A 25,084-nucleotide genomic window follows, 5' to 3' on the forward strand; every position below is an offset into this window, starting at 1 on the left:
AGTAAACATGTCACGCAGTGAGCTTAAATCTGAAGAGAGATGTGTGCAGCTTCAGCAGTATCATTCATAAAGTAACATAAGAGAGTAGGTAGCCACGTAAGTTAGTGATCCTTTTTAGTCTTGATGTCTCCATATAAAATGGAAGTCCAGTTACAACACCGTTGTGAGAAATTTGCTGTATATTTTCATCCTGCTACTGTTTGCTAGGCTCAAGAGATTACTAGTGTCTTTAAAAGCTTGTGTTACTCATTATTCCACAGGACAAACCAACTTATGATTAGGAAGAACACGTGTTGACTGCCACTAACAAAGCACTTTATGATAAATAACTCTTCCAGGGAAGCAGCGCAACAATTGGCTTTCTAAAAAGCTCAGACACCGTAACTCCTATTAAAAATGCATCCACATTTAACACTGAAGAGAGAAAAGCTAATGACTTCATTCAACCCTTCATTTGAAAATTGTACTCCTCATGTTCAAGAACTTGTACGGCCCCTTTGGCTTCTTAGACCAGGCCAAAAATCAAAATTTTGAATGCTTTTGATGCACAACAACTTTACTACTATTACGGCTAATATAGTACATTCAGCAGTTCATATCCTTCGATAAGATATGATGAGCCAAGATTAACAAATGATCCGTTAATGCAATCTAGGAAACAGGAATTTAAGTAACTTGAGAAACCATGTTGTATCAAGATCTTTCCAGCACAAACACCAATAGTGATAAAGCAGAACTACCCCCCAAAAATTTTATTACAAGGAATATACTGAGCTTCAATTCTTCCTACAGAAATTGTTTTAAATGTCTAACCTCTCCTGTATCTAGTAATAAATGAAAACTGCCCTTGACCAAAATAGGTCTTAGTTATCAAGTTCCTAATAAAATAGAACTGGACCAGAAAAAAAAACAAAAAAACCTGTTAGTAAAACAAGTTCCAAAATGCACTGTAAGATTCCTAAGTGTGAATACTAAGGAAATAAATTACTTTCCCTCATAACATAGTAATTTATGGGCAGTATAAGGAAATAAAGCCGTATTTTTATGTTCGCATCTCTGTGACTAAAGAGTCAATGCATTTGCAAACACTGAATGATACTGCTTTTCAATAGGTTTCTTCTGGTTCTAAAACAAAGCTAGATGAAGAGTTATGTGAAGAGTTTTTTATGGAAGAGTTTTCCGCCCTTTTTTTTTTTTTAAGCATATACCTGCACTTTAGGTATTTAACTATGATTAAGTATCTCCGTTATCTACAGCAGAGTAATACAACTGAAGATACGTACAGCTAATACTGCTCATCTGCTTTGGAATTCAGAGTAAGCTGAATCTGAGCCGTGCACACACACAGACACACAGAGAAAAACCCCAAACCCACAGAGCTATTAAATGTGAAAGAACATCCTGCCTGTGAGATACACTATTTCCCCATTTCCATTAAGTTTCTGCTGTGAAACAGGGCTACGTGTTCCTATCAGGCTTCCATTGCATCCCTTAAAAAAGTGATGATTAGGACTTACCTTTCTAGAAAATTCTGCTGCTTTTTTTTCGCTCTCTTCTACTTTAGCTTTGTCCACACATGCGTCTAGAGTTTAAATAAAATTCCACACAGAAGTCAGGTAAAAGCAACAGATAAAAAAATTACTAGGTGGATTTGAACAAAACATTTAGTGAGTTATTATGATGTGCAGAATCTGTAAAAAACTTGGAAAATATTACAGAAAATATTCTTAGAATGAACAATGTAACAACTATAAATCCACTAGCAATTAATGCTAATGTAAATTTTCATATTTGTAACAGACCTGAAATTCACAGAATTTATGAACAAGCAATTTTTGGTTATTAAGACTATCATGTTCAGACATAAGTCAAGACAAATTTGGAGAAGTAAACTTCATCAGTGTCATTTAAGGCTGCAGAGCCTGATCTGGCCTTCTCCACAAGTACACCTGTAGCATACATGCGTATTTCCCAAAAACTGAAAAAATGCACATAGTCAATTTAAGTTTAGATAGAGGCAAAGAAAAACATGCACTTCAGTAAAATAAGGTAAAGTAGCTTATAGTATACAAACCAATAAGATGAGTAAAATCCACATCCATTCTTCCTCTACATTTAAAATCCGGGTCCATGCCACTGCTGTGCAATACTATCTGTGATACGCATTCTTCTATTACCTTGTAATACTGAGGTCTAACAAAGAAAATATTTTACAGATGAAAACAACATGAACAAGCATTTATGCAACATGGAGTGGGAATAAGGGGCAATTTTAGCTCCTAATATATGAATTATACAATTGCCAGTAAAAGGATCAAGTTAAAAGTCTTATTTGTACTCTGGCTAGTGAAGCACTGTTGTCAGTGTCTCGGAAGGATATCTGAAGTTCAGGACTCCACAAAATATTGTGCTCTTTTCATTTATCCTTTGCCAGACAATAATCAATAAAATAAACAACGTTTTTAGTATTTTCAATATATGCTGCAAGAATTATTTAGCGAATTCTCACCAAAGTGAATTCCATCACTGCAACAGTACCAGTATTCACTCACTCAGAAAATGAGTTAATTATTAACAACTGCTTGACATACGTCTCTACACAACATCACGAAACTCTAAGATTAGGGGATACTGTGCTCAAAATTATTAGTTCTTAACAGTGCAAGTTATTACATCTCAATTTCACATACCACTGAGCTCTCAAAGTAGGAAACCCTCAAACCTTAACTGATGATATTCCAAACTTTCAAATTAAAAAAAATTATAAAAAATTGAAGATTCCTCAGGTTATATTTTACTTCTTAAATTTATCATCTTGCATACCAATTGTTTTTATCATCCCTTTACAACAAAACCATTACTTCTTAAAATAAGATTTTGTATGTGGTATTTTGACACTGCTAAGACACTATGAGGTGCACGTAAGAGAAGCTTACATGGAAAATACAAGATACAAGGCACTGTGGAAGTATTTTCAATTATTAGTTATACAACTAACTTTCAAGTTCTTTGAAGTCATGAAGTTGTCGAACTTGAATAAAGGAAAAAGCGCTCAACAAGTTAAGACATTTTGGGATGAGGGTGTTAGAATATGGTTCAAGTCTTCGAAATACGCATTATTATATTTAACAAGATCTTTTTAATATTAACATTGAGCAGAAAGACTAATAATAAATTAGTTACAGAGCAACTATTCATGCATGATTATGAGCTACTCAGTTTACCAGGGTCTGTTCTTCACCTACCCCCTTCAAAAAATCAAACCTGACAGCTGACACTTACCGGACATAGTAATCACTCCTGATGAGAAGGAAATGTTGAAGAATTGATAAGAAGTAATTTTCAGAAGTAGTATCTTTCAACATATTATACAGCAGATGAAATACTTCATTCACATCAGTGCAAACATTGCTAAGGAAATACAAGGACTTAAAAACCAAAACTGTAAAAACCAACCAATCAAAAAAGACAAAAAAAGCCCACTACACAACAAAACACCCACCCCACCCCAAACCAAGTTGCCTAAATGTTGTTCATATTGTTCACACAAAACATTTCAACACTCTGAACTACTATCCTGATCAGTAAATACCCTTTTCCCACTAAGATTATCCACAGAAACTGTCCCCTCTCTAACAATCAAGACATCTTGCATTACTACTTACAAAAATCATACTACATACTCACTATCATAGAATCCTGTGAACATATTTCAAACAAAGCTTTCATTTTCATTCTGAAGTGAGCCAGGCTATTGGCAAATACACATTAGTCAATCATTTTAATTTCTTAAATAAGAAAATTGCCTGTAATTACCTGTTCTGTAATGCAACAACTTAACTTGTTAATGATTTTACACTCCTCTCATGATCGCATCTACCTTCCTCTGTTTCTCAAGTAGCAGCTACTGCTCTTTTAAAAACTGCAAGCAACTATTTTGAACTTGGGTAACTTGAAATATACTGCTTCGTCACAACTAGAAGGCATGCATCGTAAGTGCTTTAGAACCTACTAGAAATTTGGTTCCAACCTAGTTATCAAAACGAATTTTTCTTCAAACTTATAATCTTCCATGGGTGTAATTTTATATCTTCATGTATTAACAAGCCAGAGTTTAGCTTAGTAAATGTTATTTATGAAAAATTAATTCAGTTCCCAATCGTTTATATCTGACATGCAAATTTAAACTCTAACTTTCTAAGTAAGTTTTTAACAAAAAACAAGTGGAAAGAAAGATGCTTGAGAAAGTCCCTGGTAAGACACACAACTGTGACAAATAAACTGCATGTAGAGCATTCTAATTTACATTTAATAAAGTTATTAAATGATGCAACGAGTTATAACACCATTTCTATAAAGGATATTCCATTTCAGCTTTGATATCACTGAGACGATGTGACAGCTCAATTAAGTCTTCTTCTTTGTTCTCATCAAACACTTTCAGCTGAATATCAAGCTCTTCATTATCCTTATCTTTCAAGACCTATTTTTCAAGGCATAGCATATCTTAATTTTCCCCTTTTTAAAGCAAGAATTCCCCCCCTTCAAAGATTATATCATGACAAAATATAAGACATTAACCTTTGGAACAGGAGTAAGCTGTAGCTCAGTGCCTGGGGTTTTTAGTTATAATTGCACAGCTGAGAAAAATTAAGGCAAAATATCAGCTAATATAGCAGGTATGGGCTGCAGAACAAACATGAAGCCTTCTAATTGAGTTGAGTTCTCTTAATAGGACATAGTCAGCAGTTTATGCTTGTTAATGTCAGAGTTTCTTTAAAAAAATAGCATAAGGATATTTCAAAACATTAATTGCAGTGAACTTAAGAAGCCTAAAGGAGTGTAAAGAAGATAGGCTTAAAATTTCTGTTATTAAGTTATTCTAGATCATAGCATAAAAACATCCAGTACACTGAGAAATACTTACAAGAGAAGTAAAAAACCAAAACAAAAATTAGTGCTTTGAGCAGGGGAAAAAAAATGTTTTTCTTGAAAGGAATACAAGCAATTTCTCTAATAAACTTAAAAAACAAGTTTAGTTTCCTACTAGGCAAATCACAAAAAAGGAAACTAGTTCAAAAGCCATTATTTTGAATGCACTCCATGTTTTAAATGAAAATTGGCCTGGAACTGTCAGAACTGGATACACACAAACTGAATGGCAACTGAGTATGTTCCCCCAAAAAGTAGAAAGAAACTCATACCAATTGTAATGTTTGAAAACCAGAGAAGGCTACTGTTAATCTGTCCAGATTAAGAGACAAAATATGGATCCTCCTCCTGATCGCTTTTTGTTCAAGAAACTCTCATTGATAAATTTCTTGAAAATTTAACCCTAAGCACAGGTATGAGCATTAAGTCTTCTTAAGGTGCTTTATCATTACCAAAGTTGCTTTCTAATGCAAAAAACACTCTTCTACCTTGGACATTCCTTCCCTGCAGAATTCATGATCTGAGTTCACTGTGTATGTTGCAATTAATACCTTACAAATAAACAAACAGCAAGATAGTATCGACTATTTTAGTTGATATTACAGCTTACATGACGTATTAATTAACCTTACTAGAGACACAATTTCAACACAATAGCTGTTCAGCATTTTTAGAAAAGATTGTTATCACTAAGTATTAACTGCTTTTGAACTCGTGTATCTGTATATGTCAGTACACTCTATGAAGTTTTAAATCATGATTTATTACAAAATTAACATAAACAAATCAGGAGCAGTTTCAAAGCTGAATGTGCTAAAAGCTGAACGTATTTAGGAACGTTCTTCAGAAACGTTGATGGTTCAAAACTTTGTATCTTAAAAGTTATAGCAGTATAAATTCTGTTTCAGACAAATGTAAGCAGGTACTCTTTAATTTCTCTCATCTTTTCTGAGAAACTACTGAGTAGCTTAATTATACATATTCTTGATGTAAGCATCAGAATGGTTTCTTGGTTAAGTGCTAAAAATCTACCCCTAGATTACCCCTAATGTTCATACACAGCTACCTATAAAGGCATACTTCTATGGAGCTGCATGAAGACATGCAGTCTCAAAGAGAATGAAGGAGTCAATTTGATTTTTCCTTAAAAACTCTAAATGCATTTTCAGAAAGCAGATTAAGGAAAAACATATTTCACAGAAAACAACGAAAACGGCATATACAAAGAAAGTTAATCCAAGATTGGTTCCACAGCCAGGCTCACGTTCACTGCATGTTCTTTGCGTTTATTACGCTAAATTTGACTACCCTAATTTAAATTCTAATATATTGACTTGTTTCAACTACCATTCTGGTTTACATAGTTAATGAGAGCTTAAATTTGCAGAATAAAAGCAGATTTGAATTGATAGTCCTTTCCAGGTCTGACCTCCACCATCCCCTATCTTTCACATCTGCTACTCTCAGTAAAACAATTTGGTTATCTTCAACATTCACAGTTGACTGTGACCAGTTCCTATATACAAATGACTTACAGGCAGTATTTTCTTCAGGCCACAACGTAAAAACTCATTTCTCAAGTGTATCCTGAAATCAAGATCTTCTGGAGATGTAACAAGGGCATTGATGAGCTGCATACATGCTACCTGTTATTGGAAATATAGACAAAAACTTTTAGTATGTACAGAATGGAAGTAAATACTGTCTTTGACTATTTCAGTTTAATTATAAAACCAAACGTCAAGAGATAGATATTATTATGTGGCACACACGCAACACTTAACTTCGGTTAATTTAAGCAACATCAAATACTCCTCTGTTTTCATACTGTGAGCGCTTCTGCTATGTCAAAATTGTATCACATAAAGGATACAATTTGCTTCAGAAAGTTATTCCCATACTACAGTTCCACACTGCAACTCTGCTTTCTCCTCAGTATTGGCCAATTTAAAAATAACCTGCTTTTACAGTAATTGAAAATTCTAAAAAAAAAAAAAAAAAAAAAGCCAACAAACACACCCCAAAACCACCCATACACAAAATAATTCACATCACCAGGTGTTTTTTCTACTCCTGCACAGCACTTTTGCAAAATGCCTGAAGTCTCAGGATACTGGCTAATGCTTTAATTGAACAGCTGTGCACTTTAATTGATTTACTTTAAAACAGGTAGACAATAGCATAATGCCAAAAGTGCTGATCCACATTAAAAGACTAAAATGGGACTCCAGGGAAATGCCAAGTTTGGTAAAAGATGTTAACTGCAAATAGAAGTAGCATTAGACTAGGAGGAAAAAAAAAATAGAAATCAATAGCTGCAGAGAAAAAAGTCAGATAAAAGCATCCTTCCTCTTTTAATTACATTCACTATTTAGTTTTAATGGAGCACCTTATGGAGTCTTAAATTTCTATTAAAACACTATTTCAAAGGCACTCCCTTTATATAGCTGCATCTTCAGATAATGTAGTATCATCGTGCTCGCTTGAATGATTCTTGTTATTTTACTACTCTGACATGACTTAACAAGCCAAAGTACATGTCCAATCTGAAATTAATAGAGAGAAGAGGTGCCATCTGCTATGATTGCTTTTGCCAGAAGACACTCTGGCTTAATGGCTTGTGCTAATACATTACAAGTAAAGAATGATTTTGTCAGAAACAAGTTAATGAGTCTTGCAGTTGTACCTTTACTGACGTATAAGTGAGGTTTCAGGGCAGGGAGAGGGGGGAAATGTTGTGTAGTTGGTTTTGTTTGTTTTAAATCAACGAGCTCATAAAAGTAGGAGACAACTTCAAACTGAATTCTTTTGTGATAGCATCATGAAGAACAGAATGTCATTTATAGAAAGTTATTGAACATCATTAAGTCATCAGCTTTGAAACAAGAACTACTGATGGTAAAAATAGCAGTAAGACAACTAAAGCTGACATATATAGGATCTAAAAATGGGAAAAGGTATACCTTCTGTGCAGGTATACCTGCCCTGCCTGCATTCTATTTTCCCATGTCTTTCAGCCATGGTACCTTAGCAATACAAAATTTGTATAAATACTGTACTTTGAGATGGAAATAAGTTAAAGTCATCCTTTAGTACGATATTCAGCTACTTGGTCTCTATGCAAACACTTGCAGCTGCCAATAAAAAGCAATTAAAAACACTTGCATTCTAATAGCAACCAAAACTCTTGGGCTATTCAGGTGTATACAGAGAATAAAAAACTGACAAATAAGCAACGACGAACATGTGACCTAGGACATGATTCAGTAAAGATTACTGGCACAGAAGAGTGTTTATTTTATGATTTTATAAAAATAATTTTAAAAACTCACTAGATTATCCCTAGAGATACACCAGTGGCTGAAGAAGGAGAGACATCAACACACACCAATGAATGCACAGTTCTTGTTGACAAAAGCAGCAACGATATCCTGCCACACACTACTAACCTCAGAAAGGTACCCTGCCAAAAATGGATATACCCCATCCTCCTCTGTCATAGTTACGCTCTGAGTATTTAAGAGGCTGCATACACTGCTGCCAAAAGTCCCAGCAGTAGTAACACAGTTGCATGTATATCTTACAGGTGTCTTAGAAATGGAAGAAATCTGCATGCCTATCCTAAGGGAACAGTGTTACATTTTGTAACAGAACGACTCAAAAGGACAGGTTAGCATAAAATGTAAATTACTACACTCTACCCACAGGGCAACAGCGCTGTAGTTCCTGAAGTAGTTCTTTTCAATACATGACTTAGTATGAAATCTAAGCACTCCCTGCACAAAGACAGTTACAGTAAGCCATGTGTCTATCATCAGCTGACTATAAAGCCAGTATACTGAAGTTGAAAGCTATATAAACATATACTTGACACTGATCAGTTTTGACTGTGGGTTATTTCTGTTTAATGTAAGACGATGGCTGTGTTAAGAGGCTGGCTATGTTGGATGACACTGAGCTTTAAATATCTGAAACTAGCAGTTTTACTCCTACTCAATTTACTTCTCATATTACTAAATTAATAATTCATTATCACTGTCCTTGTGTCAATTTTTTTTAAAAAAGTCAACCATTCTGTTTACCAGAGATAGGCTAGGATTTGACTTAAGCTGTCATTACCAGGGAGAATGATAACGAGTTACCAAAATCCTTCATAACCGAATACAACTTTTGACTGCAGTTCCTAGAAAATTTCAGTACACACACCCCCCCTTCAAAATACTTAAGTTATTTTAAAGATCTATACTTATCTATTTCTTCATTCAGTAATATTACAAAAAGGTGAACAATACTGGAAGTATGTTCCTGCCACAGGTACTTCAAACAGTAAGATACCTAAAGTGCGTGCTCAGTAAAGGCATTCCAGTTGTGGTTCTAAATTAAACTAAAATACTCACTTCAAGAGCACAACTCAAACTTGTTCTGGCTTTTTACAAATACATTACTTCAGTAATCACAGTCATAAATACAAGAGGTTTTGTTTACTGGGGGAAGGCAGGGAAGGTTTGGGCTTTTTTTTTTTTTAAACAAGCAATCAACTCAGTACCTTTTCATGCTTCTTCCCTAAACTCAAAAGCTATACAGGGAGCACTGCCTCCAAATCCTTAAACTCCAGCCTCCTCAGGGCTCCATTAACAACAACTAAAATGTTTCAGAGGACGGACTGAGAGCTGGATTGTTACTGGTCCATTAAACCACACAAAATGCCCAGTCAAAAAGATTAAGCAGTGACAAAAATAATAAAATGCTTTCACAGACTTACTACCTGAGCATTACATCTGGCATCCAAGAAAAGGAATAACGCTAATTATTCTCTTTTTATTGTGGTCAAGACTTTTAATCCTATTTTGGAGACAAGGAAGAGAGTTTTGTGGTTTCACACCACTAATGATTAGAAAACCTAGGATCAGCAGGCCAGTTCTATTTATTTTTTCCTTTTACTGAACACTGGAGTAATAACACTAGAAGATTTTGTCGGTAAATAATTTAAGGATCATAAAATAATACACAGCCTTCTAGTATTCTAGATTAATTCTTAAGTATTAGTAAGCATATAAAAAGTAAACCCACCTGCAGTTGTAAGCATTCATGGTTTTCCAGTCCTTCAACAATCTGAGAAAAACGTTCCCTATTGTTCCTTTCAGCAGCAGTTGTTATAGCACCTAAAAGCTTGTCCAGACTGAGAGAAAGATAAACTGTCAAAAAGCGTACCAGTCACTTCCTTATTTTATTTATTCCACTATTTATACAGTTCAAGACTTTAGTGCACTGACAGAGAATCTGAATGCATTTATCTGCACTTATCTATACAAAGCTGAAAACAAACCAAGAACCACGTGTTAAAATATCTACAAGATTAATGTTGAATTCAAAGAAAAGGTGACTAAATCTCTAAATTATTGTGACATTCAGCTAAGAAACAACCAATGAGAAAAAAAAATCACTACCTTTGCAAGATTGTGCACTAGGTACTAGCTGATGTGTTTAACATCTGGGAATTCTAATATATTGTCTTCTCTGAAATAAAAATGGTTTTATCTATCTATTGTTTGGAGTTTGCCATTTTTAACCTCCAGTAAACTAAGACATTCAATAATTCAAAGCAAATGTATGCCAACTGATGATCTTCATTTTAAAAAGCTCATGGACACGTGCTACATAACTCTAGCTTGAACTATTCAAAACTTCAGCTATAAATGTAAACTTTTTGCCACTAACTTGTTGTGTTTGGGTAGAGATGATATTTTAATAAAATCCATAACCATATTTCTGTATTATTATCTTCTAAACTAATGAAAAACCTTAACATGTGGTGTTAAATCCATAATTTTCAAATGTAATTCATCTCCCCTTCTCTGGGGAGGTGTCCCAACCTCAATCCTCCCCACAATAATAGGCTCAGTAGAGCCCCACACAAACACACATCCTGAATTGTCTTTAAATCTGACAGCTTTCCTTGTGGCAATTAAAAGTCACAATTCCTGATCAGACGTATCAGGGATATAGGAAATAACTTCTCTATTCTTTTTTCAGCAGCCATTTATGAACAGTTATGGCTCATTAATTCTTCTCTTCTCTATAGTAAGCAATCATAGTCCTTTCAGACCTTCCACTTAAGCCATGGTTTGTAGATCTCTGCTCATTTGCTTTTGTCTGATTTAATATTGGACTAATGCATCAGAACAGGTGGCAGTCCCTTTTCATGTTAAGGAAGTAAAGACTTAACATATTTCCATGACACGTTCTCACACCTGTGTCCAAACTGACAAAACATAAGCATTCCAAAAAAAAAAAAAAAAAAAAAAAAAATCAGTATCTTACTTACATATTTTCGTCATCAATAATACAGAGAGCAGAAAGGATTTTCACTGTTTCAGTCATCATATGTGGTTGTTTTGGATCAATCGCTCTTGCTAACAGCAAAAGACTTCTTTCATCTCCCAGAATCCTTTGCAATCCATACTTAAAGAAACAAAAAGCTTACAGTGAAAATATTGTAATTGCCTCGAATACTCATCGTCATCTTTGGGCTTCAGATCCTTAGGAATCCTCACACCCCCTCCCTCCCATATGAAGTTTGGCAGCACTCTACTAAAACCTTCTGGCTATTACCACTTGGGGACACAAGTCAGTCTTCCCAATCTTAATTTTGAGACTTTCTCTTAAGAAAGAGAGTCAGCTCCTAAGGAACATACCATACCCTGTCAAATTAGGTATCCATGAAAAGATAAACCAGTTTTTATTTTCTATCTATATCTGAAACACCTTGAGAGTATGAAAAATTTGTTCCTTTTTTTTTCTGCTCCTGGCAATTCAAAATAGTATTTTCCAAACAATGACTAAGTTTATGACCTACATTTCCAAAAAGTCAGCTGACACTGCACATACAAGCTTTCCTTCCTTTTCTGAGATACAACGTGCTACATAGATCCTGAAGTCAACAAAAAACTATCACGCTAACAGCATCAGAAATTAAAATATTTCTTACTTTATTGTTCATAAATGCTTTGAGGCACTGGATAAGTTTATATTGATTCTTCTTATCAATACTTTCTTGCCTTGAAAGGGAGGAGGAAAATAACGTAAGTAAAGACAACCTTCACAAGCTCCACCACCCCTCCCTTCAAAAGACCCGAGTCCTTACTGTTTCTTGTCCAGAAGCTTTTCCAATACATCCAACATAAGTCCAAGACCTTCATGTCCAAAATTATTAACCCAGCTGGAAAAGGGAATAAAAACGCTTTTAATTATTTCTTAATCAAATGTAAAACTTGCAAAGTTATATCTCCAATACTGCTTGTATATCTGTTCATAGATGCTGCTTTAAGTCTCACTTCCCAGGAAGACCTGATCAACCATTAAGACAAATACTTAGTTCCAATAACTAGAAGTTGTCAAGAACCACTGTGAAAGGTGAGAAGGTATTGCAGACAGTGGCAAACATTTCACTTACCCTTTTCCAGTGTGCTGAGAACTACCTTCTTGTGCCAACAAGAATTAGCATGACTGCTGTGGTTTAAAAACACACACACCCCCCAACTCTTTATTGCTAAGCAAAACCAGCATGATGAAAACTACAGCAGAAATTATTACTTACCTGACTGGATTGCTAGTTAGAGACACTCTCAAAGACTCTAGACAATTAAGAAGCTTTTCCTCTGAAATTACAGATCGCAATTCATGAATATATTCTTGCGAAGACAGTGTGCATTCATGCTTGCTGTTTTTCAGTCCACCCTATCAGAGAAGACAGAATGCTGCTTAATGTTACATTGATCATAGTAGCATTTAGATGATAACATGTAAGGCCAATATTTCTGTGTGAATTTTAAAATCACCATTTTCCCTGTACAACTATTAAAGCCACCTGACTTGACTTTGATTTGTCGTAAGTGTTTAGTAGTTTAGGTTTTGCTGCATCACAAGGGTAAACATTTTTTCTGGAGTCTTCTTCACCTCTTTGAGTTAAGTGCATGTACTACATCTTGGGTATAAAAATTTAATTCCATCATTCAGCTCTATTAACATGTTTAACTGCTACACATTCTCATTTAACATCCACTTCACAACACTGTAGCAGAAACAACCATAAACAGAGACATAACCCCACACACACTTGTTATTAAGCCTGTTGGATCATTCCCACTGTACCTGTCTTGTTTTAGAAAAAGCTGTGCATTATCACTATGGACATATCCTGACTCTCAAATTAATTCTCTCTTCTACAAAAGAAAGGAAGTAGATAAGCCACTGAAAATTACTTTGAAAAGGAACTGGTATTCACCCACGGTTTTCAGTGTTTTTAAAATCATGCAACTGCATGACTCAATGATTTCTTGCTGTACCATAATTCCATGCTTGGCCACTAGTAGAGATCTCTAGAGGATTTTGTTTGCTATAAAATAATCATATGGAAGATTTGACAAAGAGCTCATCTCCCTACTGAGGTGTCACTACAGAAGAACAACTACCTACAAGGTATTTCAGTACTAAAATACCTGATAATCAGTTTTTAGAGCTGTAGTATTCAAAACCATGAACAATATACAAAACATTTTACCAAAGGGTACAACTAATCTTCTGTACAGCTCTGACAAGTTGCAGAAAAGTAGGCTTATCTCAGAAGAGTGGTTATGATTAGTATGCAGTTCCTAAAGCTCCTTAGCTCTAAATGGTCTATTGAAGAGAACCTGATAAAGATGCGTCACGGGTGTAAAGACAATAAGATAAGTGCCCGACCTAGAATAATAGGATTTATTATGTATTTGGTTTTAATTGTATCAAGAACTTCTCTGAGTATTGTAATCTTCTAATTGTCTCTCTTTCAAAAAGTTACACGTTTTCTGAAGTTTCTGGTTTGCTCTATGCAAATTCTTACCATTCATTTTCCAAAACTGGCACTAAATATGGCTGACAGAAGAATGACTTGTCTATAGTTAAGTTAATGATTTTGACCTACATACATTCCAGTATTAGTTCATGTAACAGAACTATGTAAGTGTTCACAATGTAGTTTCAGATTGTTTGTCCTCACCTCAATAAAACAAGAATCTGACACGGGTTGTGAATGCCTTAAGACAACAGTGTCCTCTGGACTATGTCAACTTTGAAGAAATTTCTTTCTGACATGCATAGCACCTTTAGCTGGACAATGCATGCCAGTTATACATCAAAGGACCAAGACAGACATAACGATCCGTCACTATCAGCCTCCTAAACAAAGGGATGCTTTTCCACCAAAGGAAAAAAAGAAATGGGTGGAGGTTATCTTTACAAGAGTAGGAATTGACTTGAAATCCGAGAAGTATATTAGCACTACATATTAAAAATCATAATAGTACAGAAAAACCATCACTCTGACAGATCATAAGGTAAAGAACTGGAAAACAGGAACAACTTTAGGCCATTCAATGCGTCGGATGGAATCCGAAAAAGATTGTATGCGTAACTAATGTACACCATCTACACAACACTGGATATAGTTTTTGTCATTCAACAGCCGTTCGTTCCCCAAACCCTAAGAGTAAAAGAAGAAAACAGAAGCACTGCTATAAGCCACAAAATCTACAAAGAAATGAGATAATGGAAACCTCAATCAAATGCCATCACACCCTGAAAAGCACTCTAGAATGTAATATGTATTTGTTCTTCCAAAAAGATTCTTTCCTGCAGATAGCCCTTCCACTGCAGTCTGCTGCAAGCCCCAAAGGAGATAACAATTCAGGTGAGGCATTCAAGGTCTTTGCTACATTTTCTTTCATATTTAAACCAAGCTGTGCTCTTGCTGCCGCCTCTTTTTATATGGCAGCTCCTCTACTCCGTCTAGTCCCTTGTTTTCAGAAGACCTATGATTCCTCAAATACAGTAAAAATAAGTTAAAAGTTAGAGGAACTGGCAGGTCCTTAGGCCTACTTCTCCATTGTATGGCTGAGCGCCTTTAGCTGCATAGCAATAAGGAACCATCTCTTCCTCCTTTTCTCCCCCTCCTCTTCCAAACAGATGATCACTAAAGGTGGCTCATAAAAATCCATTCTCAAAACCTTTTACCCAATTCACGTTAGAGAATTCTCAGTTTAACAGGATTACTTTCTGTTATTTTCTGCAATCAACTTTTCAGTCTCAATCCACTCTTGCCTCTAGCCATGCTAACTGGAGTGCTGCAACCAGGTGCTATTTCATTTCCTTATTCAAAGCGAGTTTGATTCAAATACTAATTTTAAGTAATGCTATGCCTTTACATGGATCAGATTCTAATATACACACTTCTCATTTACTTTCAAGTACAAGGGGTCAGTGAAAGTTACACTTTATGTGAGAGAATCTCGCAAAGATGAAAGTAAAAGTGAAGTACAAAGAAACTCAAGAGGGTTAGGTCCCAAACCAGAACTTTCAGATATTAAATCAATGCATAAGATCAAAAATCTTAGATATTACTTTATGACCAGTCACCTTCACAGTATTACAATTAAGGCATAGAATTATTCATTCATGACAACTCAAATGAAAGCCTAAACCACACATCTGAAATCCTTCTCTGAGGAAGTTAAAAGTGATGAAGTTTTAGCGAAAAACTAAGCTTAAGGGAACTCCTGGAAGTCTCACAAAAAAAACATGTATTTAAAATAAAACCTAGCTTGTTTTCCCATTAAGGAGGTAAATCTAACCAATTCAAATCTGTATGTAGGACACATTTCAGGCTTTAAGGGACAACAGTGACAGAGAGACGGGGCAGACACAGTGCAGGATATAGTGCAAAATAAGCATAGTTTTCTCTCTACACAAACTTTTTTTTTAATATTTAGAAAGCCAGGCAACCAATATTTTAGATATTTTTATTTCAGTTTATCTTATTCTACTTGGACTCCAGGTGATTTCAAAGTTGTTAGCTAGACAAAGAAATTGCTCACCCAGGACCCTCATAAATATTAGAAGGGACTTAGCAAATATCCAGCTTTATACACTACTCAGATGTGTCACCAGAGGCCTGCAAACAAGCTTGAGAACCAATATCTAAGAAAATGGGAAAGCAAAAGCATTTTGCCCTCCATGGGGAACAAGCAGATATTCCATCTGTTTGGTAGTAAAGAACGTGGAGCACACCTGAGCCAAATGGATGGGCTGTAACTGTTAAAATACAAGATCAGAAAAAGCTGCACAAACTACTCCTCTTTGAGGCACCAGACAATTCAGACCTCATTAGGTCTTAAGCTAAAGCCAAGTTTAGCTGAAGAAGTTGTAAGGATATTACTTCCATGAGACAGTATTTGCTTCAGTGAGAATGCTGGCAGCCAGTATATTGAATAGAAATCTCACAATATCATAGGTAGTTGCTTCTACCCAATTCACTACACCTGTTCCACAATTTAGGAAAAAAAACCCAAAACACCTCTTTAAACAGAAAAAAGTAACTGGTACCACCATAATTATTAAAGAAGTGGTAGTAATAACTTATAGTCCGTCCGTCCCCCTCCCCAATGACTAACTGAAGAGTTTTTGTATACTCTCTATTAATACAATTCTGTTTCTATCTCAGGTAAAGAAACCACTATATTTTAATCAGAGTATAATAACAAAGCCAGGTAAGACAAGCTGGTGTGGGTGTGGGGGTGTGTGTGTGTGTTAGGAAAGGAATAAAAGCATTTTCAATGATTTTTTTTTTTTTTTAAACCACATATACAGCAGTTTTATAAAGAAACCACTATATTTTTATCAGAGTATAACAACAAAGCCAGGTAAGACAAGCTGGGGGGTGTGTGTGTGTGTGTTAGGAGAGGAATAAAAGTATTTTCAATGATTTTTTTTTTTTAAACCACATATACAGCAGTTTTTGCACATTTGACTTGGAAAAGCAGCATCCTTGTTCAAGCTAGAAAGAAACACTCTATCAGTTCCTGCACTAGAAATAGGAAGTTTATAGCTCCTACCCACTTCACCCTGTAGATATTAGCCAAACACACTAATTCAACCCACTGAAGACAGAACTAACAAGTAATCCTACTTTAGGCATCTACATTAATGCCTTACAGACAAACAGATGAGCAGCTGCCATTTCATTGCAGTTATCAGTGTCCATACGAGCAAGGAAAGGTTACATTGCAGGCAGCTAAAATGACAAGTGGGCACCAGTGCTTGAGAGCACAAGTAAAACTCAAGTAAGTTAAAGCTCTAAACTCCCCATTAACAGGCAAATCTCTTCTCTGCAGCTGTCACTACAACCCAACAGTACTAGCATCAACAGTCCAAAATTCTTCTCCTTCCTAACCCACAGTAAATCTGTAAATCTTCAGGAAAATAACCGTGTGCCAGCTGATGCAATCAACTGCCAAGGGATGAACCCCATAAAAACATACAGTGAGGTGAAGCACACCAAGATGCAGGCATTCTTTAAGCAAGAATATGCAGAAGCCATACTTTAAGAGGGACATTTCTTATTTTACTATTTTGCAAGTTATCTGTGCAAAACCATCCTTTTAATGCATATCTATTCCTGCTCTCCATCAGACACCAAGTTAAAAGGCAGAGGGAATAAAACAGGTATAGATTTCTTCCACTACCCATTCTGCATATACTAGTTTCCTTTATAAAATAACCTCTTCACACAGTAGTAGTTCGGGCTAATTCATATCATAAGGAAATTACATGGCAGAAGGAATTATTTGAAACTGGTTTTAACTGGTTTAACCGAAGAGTTAATTTTTCCCCTCAAGAATCAAATGCCTTTAAATACCTTCATTGTGCTTACGTATATGCTCAATCAGCATACGAACCAGTACTGTGTACAAAACTAAAAAGTACTGGTGAACACAGAAAAGTCTGTTTAAAGATCACCCTGCATAAAGCAAAGCCAGCAGCAATTTCTTTATCCCTGTGTGCTATACTTTTATCTATTTAAGTACAACTGAGGTAACGATTAGACAGTTTTAAGTTATAGGTTGTTCTTTATTCTTTTAACTACAAAATACGAGTACTGAGTATGACCTCAGTAGAGAACCTTGCAGCACCTGAAAAGCCTGTTTTGGCTACAATAAAAAATAAAGTCCATCCACAATTAAAATTACAACTTCGCTTTCAGCAATCATTTAAAACAAATATATAATTATTCCAAAAAAAATCCTTTTTTTCCAGGAAACAAAAATTGGCTGAGTTCAGTCCAACAAATTAAGTCCCAAGTACTTGTTAATAAATTTTTTTTTTTTAAATCACTAAATTCAACCATGACTTAACATAAAAGGTAGCTGAGCACTTAATAAAAGTTATGCTGTGAGTGATCTCATCTTGCGCTTATTAATTGACCTTCTGAACCCTCTACATCAATTTTTTTGTCACACTGATATCCAGCAGCTGACATTTCCATGATAAACTATGAATGTTAACAATTAGGACATTAAAAAATCCACATCTAAATAGAATCAAGTAAGACAAACACTGTAAATTTTAAGTTTCAAGTGATTGCCTTCAATAAAAAGTAAGACAAGTCTAAATTATGTTTGTTGCTCATGATGAACAGATGAGTTCTCCACAAGTCTGAAGTATTTGCAAAAAGGTTCCTGAAAACTTAAAACCAGATCCCTCAAAAGTGAAATCAATGATCTTACACCGGTAAGATAAACATGATTGAGCCAGCCAATAGTTATTTTGATAAAACAAGGATTCAGTTGTGCCCACTGAACTTTTAAATCCAAGATAAAAGTCAAAAATATTCCAGCCTAATCTCTAAAAATGGAAGTGTATTCATAAGAGAAAACAAAACTATCATGTTCATACTCACCGGAACTTTACTTCCGACTATCTGCATGCAGTGGTCAGCCAAGAGAGGTTATTGTGTAAAAAAGATAACAACAATAATACATAAATAAACACAGCAAAGTACTTAGTAGGATGTAGCATCACACACATTTTTCAGTGTTTAATCATTAGTAGTAGTTACATTTTTTTATTACTTTATCAAACTGTTTAAGAGTTACAGCTTCTCAACAGGAAAACAGTAGTTCTACTGTAGGAGAAATAAATTGAAAAATCTTATGTTCCGCTGCTGAATCATCAGTATTTTTCACATTTACAAACAAATAACTAAATACCTAGCTTGACATCTACATAGAGAAAGATTGAGAGATATGCCATTTTGTTAAAATTATCAGGTCGGGTATTTTATATATGACACTGAGAAAACTACAGAAAAAAACCTAATGGCATACTGCATTTCCTTGTACATATAACAACTTCATTTATTATGGCGCTTTTGATCTATTTAGATGATGTCATCATTGAATTTAATTAAGTTTTCATAATCAAAAACATAGCCTCCAGCTATAAATCTAACTTGCATTTTAGAAAATCTCATGTGGCATTTTTCTTCAACTGCTCAGTATGGATGCTTTTAATTACATGGATAATTAAACAGTGATTTACAGAATGACATCATCTCTTTTTTACCATGGAACAGCATCTCTGCATATTCATGAACAAGAAGTTGACTTTACACAGAACAAACTCTGCAGAAAGGCAGCACATCTCTGCCTTGTTCTATCGCTTTGCACAAATGACCATGTTCCTGTGAACACCAGGACTATGGACTTCTGCCTAAATATCACAGACCTTTCCTTGTCAGCTATTTGCTGCAATCTGATAGCAGCCAGTTTATCGAATAACTACTTTTATCTGATTAAGAGCCTGAGACAGTATGATTTTGTTCTGAGATCTGAATTTGATTGCATCTGTTCAGCCTCTACCTGCTTCATTTTCTACTCTTATCTCTTCCATTTAGCAAGTCTTTCAGAAGACAGACATCCCTGCAAGTCTTTCACAATCACCTCTTCTCTCCTTTTCCTGAGGAGGCTTCCTCTAGAAGCACAAGATCGACTGTCACCACCCGACAATCTCTTTTCCTAATTTACCTTCTTCTCTCACCAATGTTCAACTCATTCAGTATGGCAGGTCACCAAGTTCAGTTCTGAAACAGAATTCTGAGCCTTCAACATTTCCCAAGTGTAATTTCAATGGTCTACAAACTTTCTCTTCGAGTGAGAGAAGGAATCAGAATCACCGATAATCACTTCACATGAAAGCATCCAGCTTATTAGCTTCTATCCTTCCTCCATCCCCCAAGAAAAACGAAAGCTTTTTTCCATCCATTCAAAACCAAGGTTTCTTTCTCACTCAGAACTCTGAATATAGTACATGTTTCAGAAAAGCATGGTCAACATGCTGCAGGTGGCACGCAAGGCAGAGAAAATGAAGCACCAAATTTAAAAATAATTTGGTTAAGACAACATCAGCAAATGAGAGTGACATTTTCAAATGAGTGGGAGAGCTCAAAAGCCTAACGAAAACAAAACATGAAATGAACTGGAATAAAAGTCCCATCAACTGTTAAGTGTGCTTTGTGAGCTCTAAGCAGAAGAAAAGGCCCAAGTATTTTCATTATAAAAAAGGAAGACAGATGAACAATTATCTGACCAAAGAAAAAGGTAGAAAATGTTAAGAAAGTTCATTCTGCTTTTGATCAGCATTTTCATGGAAGACAAGCCTGAAGGTGGCCGGAAGAAAAGAAAGTTTGACAATCCACGATGCAGTAAAAATTGGTTAGGGCTTGAATTCAACTAAGTAGAACAGTAGCTTAATTAAACAGAAGACAAAATTAACAGTGAAAATGAGGTTTTGCTTTATTGTAAGATCCCAATCAGCATTTACAATTGAGCTCTGCTTTTAATATTTTCTTAAATCGGATAAGATGCTAGCTATTTAAAAGCTAAATTAGGGTAACACACAACAGAAAGGTCATTCATATTTCTGAACAACCTTAAATTATTCCATTCAAATACTGTGATTCAATTGCACAAAGAACTTACTGAAGCACACAAACTTTGATACAAGCTCTTTTTCCATCAGGAAGAACATTTTGCATACATATATAACATCCATACTGGCGCTGACTTCAGTTCAAAGCGCACATTCATGTACGAGGACATTTTGGGATTTGATTTTTTTTTTTTTTTAAATTGTTAGTACATTTTGGCAAACGTATCCCCAGTTCTGTTAAGTTTCCCATGCTGCAGCACATACAGTAGCAGTAATGCAATCTGTTAAAATTTTCAGCAGTTAGACATGCAGTGGTAGCCATGCTTTTCTTACTCAGCTACAAAATTACTTGAGGTAGCTACATTTTTATATTGATACAAGTAAGAGAGATCACCATCTTCCAACTGCGTTTTGGCAAAGAACTGCAAGTATTTCCATTGCAAAAGTTTCTACTGCTTCAATAAAATACTTTTGCTTATTAAGAAAAAAATTAAGATTTAACATTGATCATCAAGTGAAGACAAAAACCTTACAACACATACCAATAGTTCCCAAAGACAGTCTAGGTAAAGTATATTAACAGGAAAATTCATAATAGTCACTGCATAAGCTTGAATAATTCTCCAATAACTTTTATGGTTTTAGCTAGACCATGCTTCAAGCACTGGATTCCTTCCAGGACAGACTAAAGGACTGTGGATTTTGTTTAAGATGAACTCATGCAGGAAGATCACTCCTCTCAGAAACGTAAATCACTGTTTTCACTTTATAAAATTCAGTGAGGAAAAACTTGCATTATAATGTTCAATGCAAAACATTTGCATTTAAAATATTTGCATGTCATTGTAGTTTTAATGTTTTGAAATTTAACTCTGTAGAGCTGATTTTAAAGGTTAAAAGAAAAACAAGTCAACTGCTTGTGGTCCATGCTTGTGGATTCATTAGCCAGACACCAACATAATCTTATTTGCCATTTTATTTCACTAAGAAACAGATTATTATTTAATGCTATCTGTATTTAGCACTCAGACTTAGCTCTGTAGAACTAATAGCACTGTTGCCATTATGTATTTGAACAATTACTGCACACATAGATGTCATATCCAGTAACCTTTTATTGCACACAATAAATTATCTGCGAAAAAGACAGGTGATAAATCCTAATTTCCAAATAAAATCATAGGCATTGTCTAATTTTATTGAAGAACTACACTGATAGCAAATGTTATTACTTGAAGCATACTACTGCCCCTTGGATACACAAAGCTACCCCCACCACCCCTTCTCCCCAATACTGCAATACATTCAGTTCCTCAGAATTCACCACTAGCTTCTTTAAAATTCTTTATGAAAGAAATAGTGGCAAAAATCAGGACAAAATCTGTTTCTAGGGAAATCACAACATATCTCTCTCTCTGTTTCATCCAATATTGATGAATTTTTGTTGCAAATTCTCCTTTTACATAATAAGAACTGTATTTGCCATAGTCAATTTTTAACACTCAAAAAGCATTACTGTTGTATTTTATAACTCATCAGTACTAATAGTTCCACTACTATTAGTCCCACTGCAGAAAATAAATTGCAGCTCTTGACTATTTGAAACTGTATTTCTCCACCCCAACAAATCTTAGGGCATCCAGTTCTCTTACATTTCTGGCACCCTGAAAGAGGCAGACTTCAAAAATTCTACATGAAGGATCCATCAGCTAAGGGTTACTCAATCAACTTACATACACAGAATGATCAACAGAAATGAACAGTCTGAATTTATTTTTTTCTACTCCAGATATAATTTGAAATTCATTTTAAGATCATCTTTCACTAAAGGAACCATTTTATTTACCTTCAGAACATTTCTTAGCAGAATATTTAATGCAGTCTTCAAGTCAGCTACAGTACTTAACACATTCAAATTAAGCTGAAATACTGGCTTTACTTCAATTGTAAATACTTTCAATATTTTGATTCCCTGCTTCTAACACTGTGAATTGTACATCCAATACGTATGGCATTAATGAAACCATAAAATCATGTTATCCCTTCCAAAAACTTTTGGTCCCAAAAATTTGTAAGATGAATTCCACAGAAACATGCTCAGGTTCCATCCATTACATCGTTGGATTTGCAATTTCTTACAGCTTACAAGAAAGCATCAAGTTTTTACATTGCTCAACAACTGAAATACAAACTAACCCTTCAAATGCAGCTGCAAGCATTTGAAAGTATATTAGTGAGCACAGATTTCCGCCCCACCCCCACCCCCCCCAACACTCTTAGAAGATAAATCCAGTCAAAAATCTTGGAAGTTGCAAGTTTGAAAAGTATAACGCTCATGAAACTAAGCTTCTTACTTTCATCTGTTTTGGAGAGGTGACTACTTACAGATTTGGCAGTTGCAGAAATGTACTGGACAACCATCTCACGTTTTGTAGCCAAGTCTTTATCTCTTAAAGGAGCTTTACGGTCTTCATTTAGATTCATGTCTTCCTGTAAAGAAACAGACCACACAACATCAAGATCCTATTTCATGCTTTTTATTGGTCTTTGTTAGTTTTATACTCCTTTTCTTAAATAAACAGGTAACTTTTAAACAAACAAGTGACTTTTTCCAGCTTATCTGCTTCTCAGTTTTCTAATTCTGAGCTACCTGATTTTCTCATTTACTCAAGAAATAAAACTAGAGGACAAAATTAAAAATTCTACACCTCAAGCTGATCACATAAGTATTAACTCCTGTGTAGTTCCTGTGTCTTTCCTCTGTGTTATCACAACGGACATCATTCCTGCACTATCTAATCAGAAGGCTGTCATTATACAGATTATTAGCTTGTAGCAGGGGTAGATATGAATGCGTTCCAACTAATGTATTTAGAACAAACCTAAAAATCAAAATATTCTGCTAGATTATATCTCAAGATGACTGTTTCAACTTAATAAGTGATTAAATACAACGTGCAGTCACTACTAGTCACGACTTGTCTCGCCATTGGAAGTCAAAGTAACTTCCTATTAGCAACTAAGACCAGTAAATATCACTGTAACAACTTACTAGCTAACAGCTTTTTCAAAGAATTATTAGTCTGCAGGAAGACAGACCTATTGTCTGCTGCAATTAACATCACTTGGAAAAGTTAAAAATTAATCCATTAATCTAACAAGCAAATCAAGCAAGTATTAATTAATACTTATCCAATCTTTCAAAAGAGATTCACAACTTTATTGAACAAAGTAGAGCTACACAATGGAATAAGACAGTTCTTAGGCCATACTCACTGTGTGGAATTTCATAACTATTTTGAAGAATGAGACAGAAAACAGTATTTCCAACAATACTCAAAATATTGCATTTCCTTATACTTCATATATCAACACCAATGTGCATGGCAGAATTAAAACACACCTACTTCAAAAGTCTGTTTCTCTATTACTAATAGAAAAGCTTGCTTGTGAGGGCATTCAGAAACCTTGACAAGTGATTCTAAGACAGAAAATATACAAGACCATATAAAAATTCAGCTTTCTATACGTTAAGATTTTACTAATGGAAATGACTGTTTTCCAAAGGTATTCACTTTTTATTAAAAACTATCTTTCAACAGCAGTATCTAACTACTGCGACTAAGATCTATAGAGGTTATCTCAATTAAGCACACAACAGATTAAGACTTTTATTTTCGGCTTTTTGCCTTTTTCTCTGTAGAAGTAGATCAAGTAACTTAAACATATAACATACCGGCATTCTTTGAGTTACTCAATTGTTTATGTGCCAATTTAGAGAGCTCCATCAGGTCTATGCTATGCCCTCCCAAGTAGTTAATACTTCCAGAACAACAACATTTGAAAACCACTACTACATAATAAATGCCAAGATGAAAACAAATAACAAACTCATAAAAACATGTAGCACATCATCTTACCATCATTTTTTCAAAGAGATCCATAACTTCTTTTTCTGATAAGTTCATGCAACGCTCATCAACAAGAGTCTGGGCAAGTGGGATTTCACTTATAGAAGGCTGAGAGTCAATAGGATGCTGAATGAGAGGTTTCTCTTTTCTCACTGCTGATTTTCTGAAGCTTGTTATTCTGTCACGCTGCAAAAACATCCATTTAAAAATAAGCAGAAATACAAATATAGGAAAGCAGCCAATTACATGGCAGCAAAACACACATTTTTAGTTAATCCAAGCAGCAGAGTTAAAACTCAAACTGAACTGTAAGTAAAAATACCCTAACATTCAGAGATTACTTTTCATAGAAAGGCAACTTTTAAGGTAAATTCATGACAGGTCACATGCAAAAGGGATGTAACTATTTCTCACAGTTTCAAAAGTATACCATCTATGTTAAA

The 25,084-nt window shown here is 35.0% G+C and overlaps 1 protein-coding gene across 3 annotated transcripts in view; it reads right to left on the reverse strand.

Moving 5' to 3' along the window:
• DIAPH2 (diaphanous related formin 2) overlaps positions 1–24,839 on the reverse strand; it is a 226,087-nt gene extending 201,248 nt beyond the window's left edge. For 2 of the 3 annotated variants that reach the window (XM_035898420.1, XM_035898426.1), the window contains exons 1-13: positions 24,651–24,790; positions 23,116–23,220; positions 18,701–18,721; positions 12,530–12,669; positions 12,077–12,151; positions 11,921–11,990; positions 11,258–11,394; positions 10,003–10,111; positions 6,468–6,578; positions 4,365–4,483; positions 3,283–3,399; positions 2,075–2,193; positions 1,518–1,582 (exon numbers count right to left, since the gene is read on the reverse strand). In XM_035898420.1, the coding sequence (XP_035754313.1) occupies positions 1,518–1,582; positions 2,075–2,193; positions 3,283–3,399; positions 4,365–4,483; positions 6,468–6,578; positions 10,003–10,111; positions 11,258–11,394; positions 11,921–11,990; positions 12,077–12,151; positions 12,530–12,669; positions 18,701–18,721; positions 23,116–23,220; positions 24,651–24,698 (1,236 nt within the window). In that variant the 5' untranslated portion in view covers positions 24,699–24,790. Of the gene's footprint in view, positions 1–1,517; positions 1,583–2,074; positions 2,194–3,282; positions 3,400–4,364; positions 4,484–6,467; positions 6,579–10,002; positions 10,112–11,257; positions 11,395–11,920; positions 11,991–12,076; positions 12,152–12,529; positions 12,670–18,700; positions 18,722–23,115; positions 23,221–24,650 lie in introns of all 3 variants that reach the window. The other variant, XM_035898413.1, reaches the window with a different exon arrangement.
• Between the last annotated feature and the right edge of the window lie 245 nt (positions 24,840–25,084).

This window comes from Egretta garzetta, unplaced genomic scaffold (assembly GCF_000687185.1).
Source record: "Egretta garzetta isolate BGI_Z169 unplaced genomic scaffold, ASM68718v1 scaffold220, whole genome shotgun sequence".
Classification (NCBI taxonomy): Eukaryota; Metazoa; Chordata; class Aves; order Pelecaniformes; family Ardeidae; genus Egretta; species Egretta garzetta.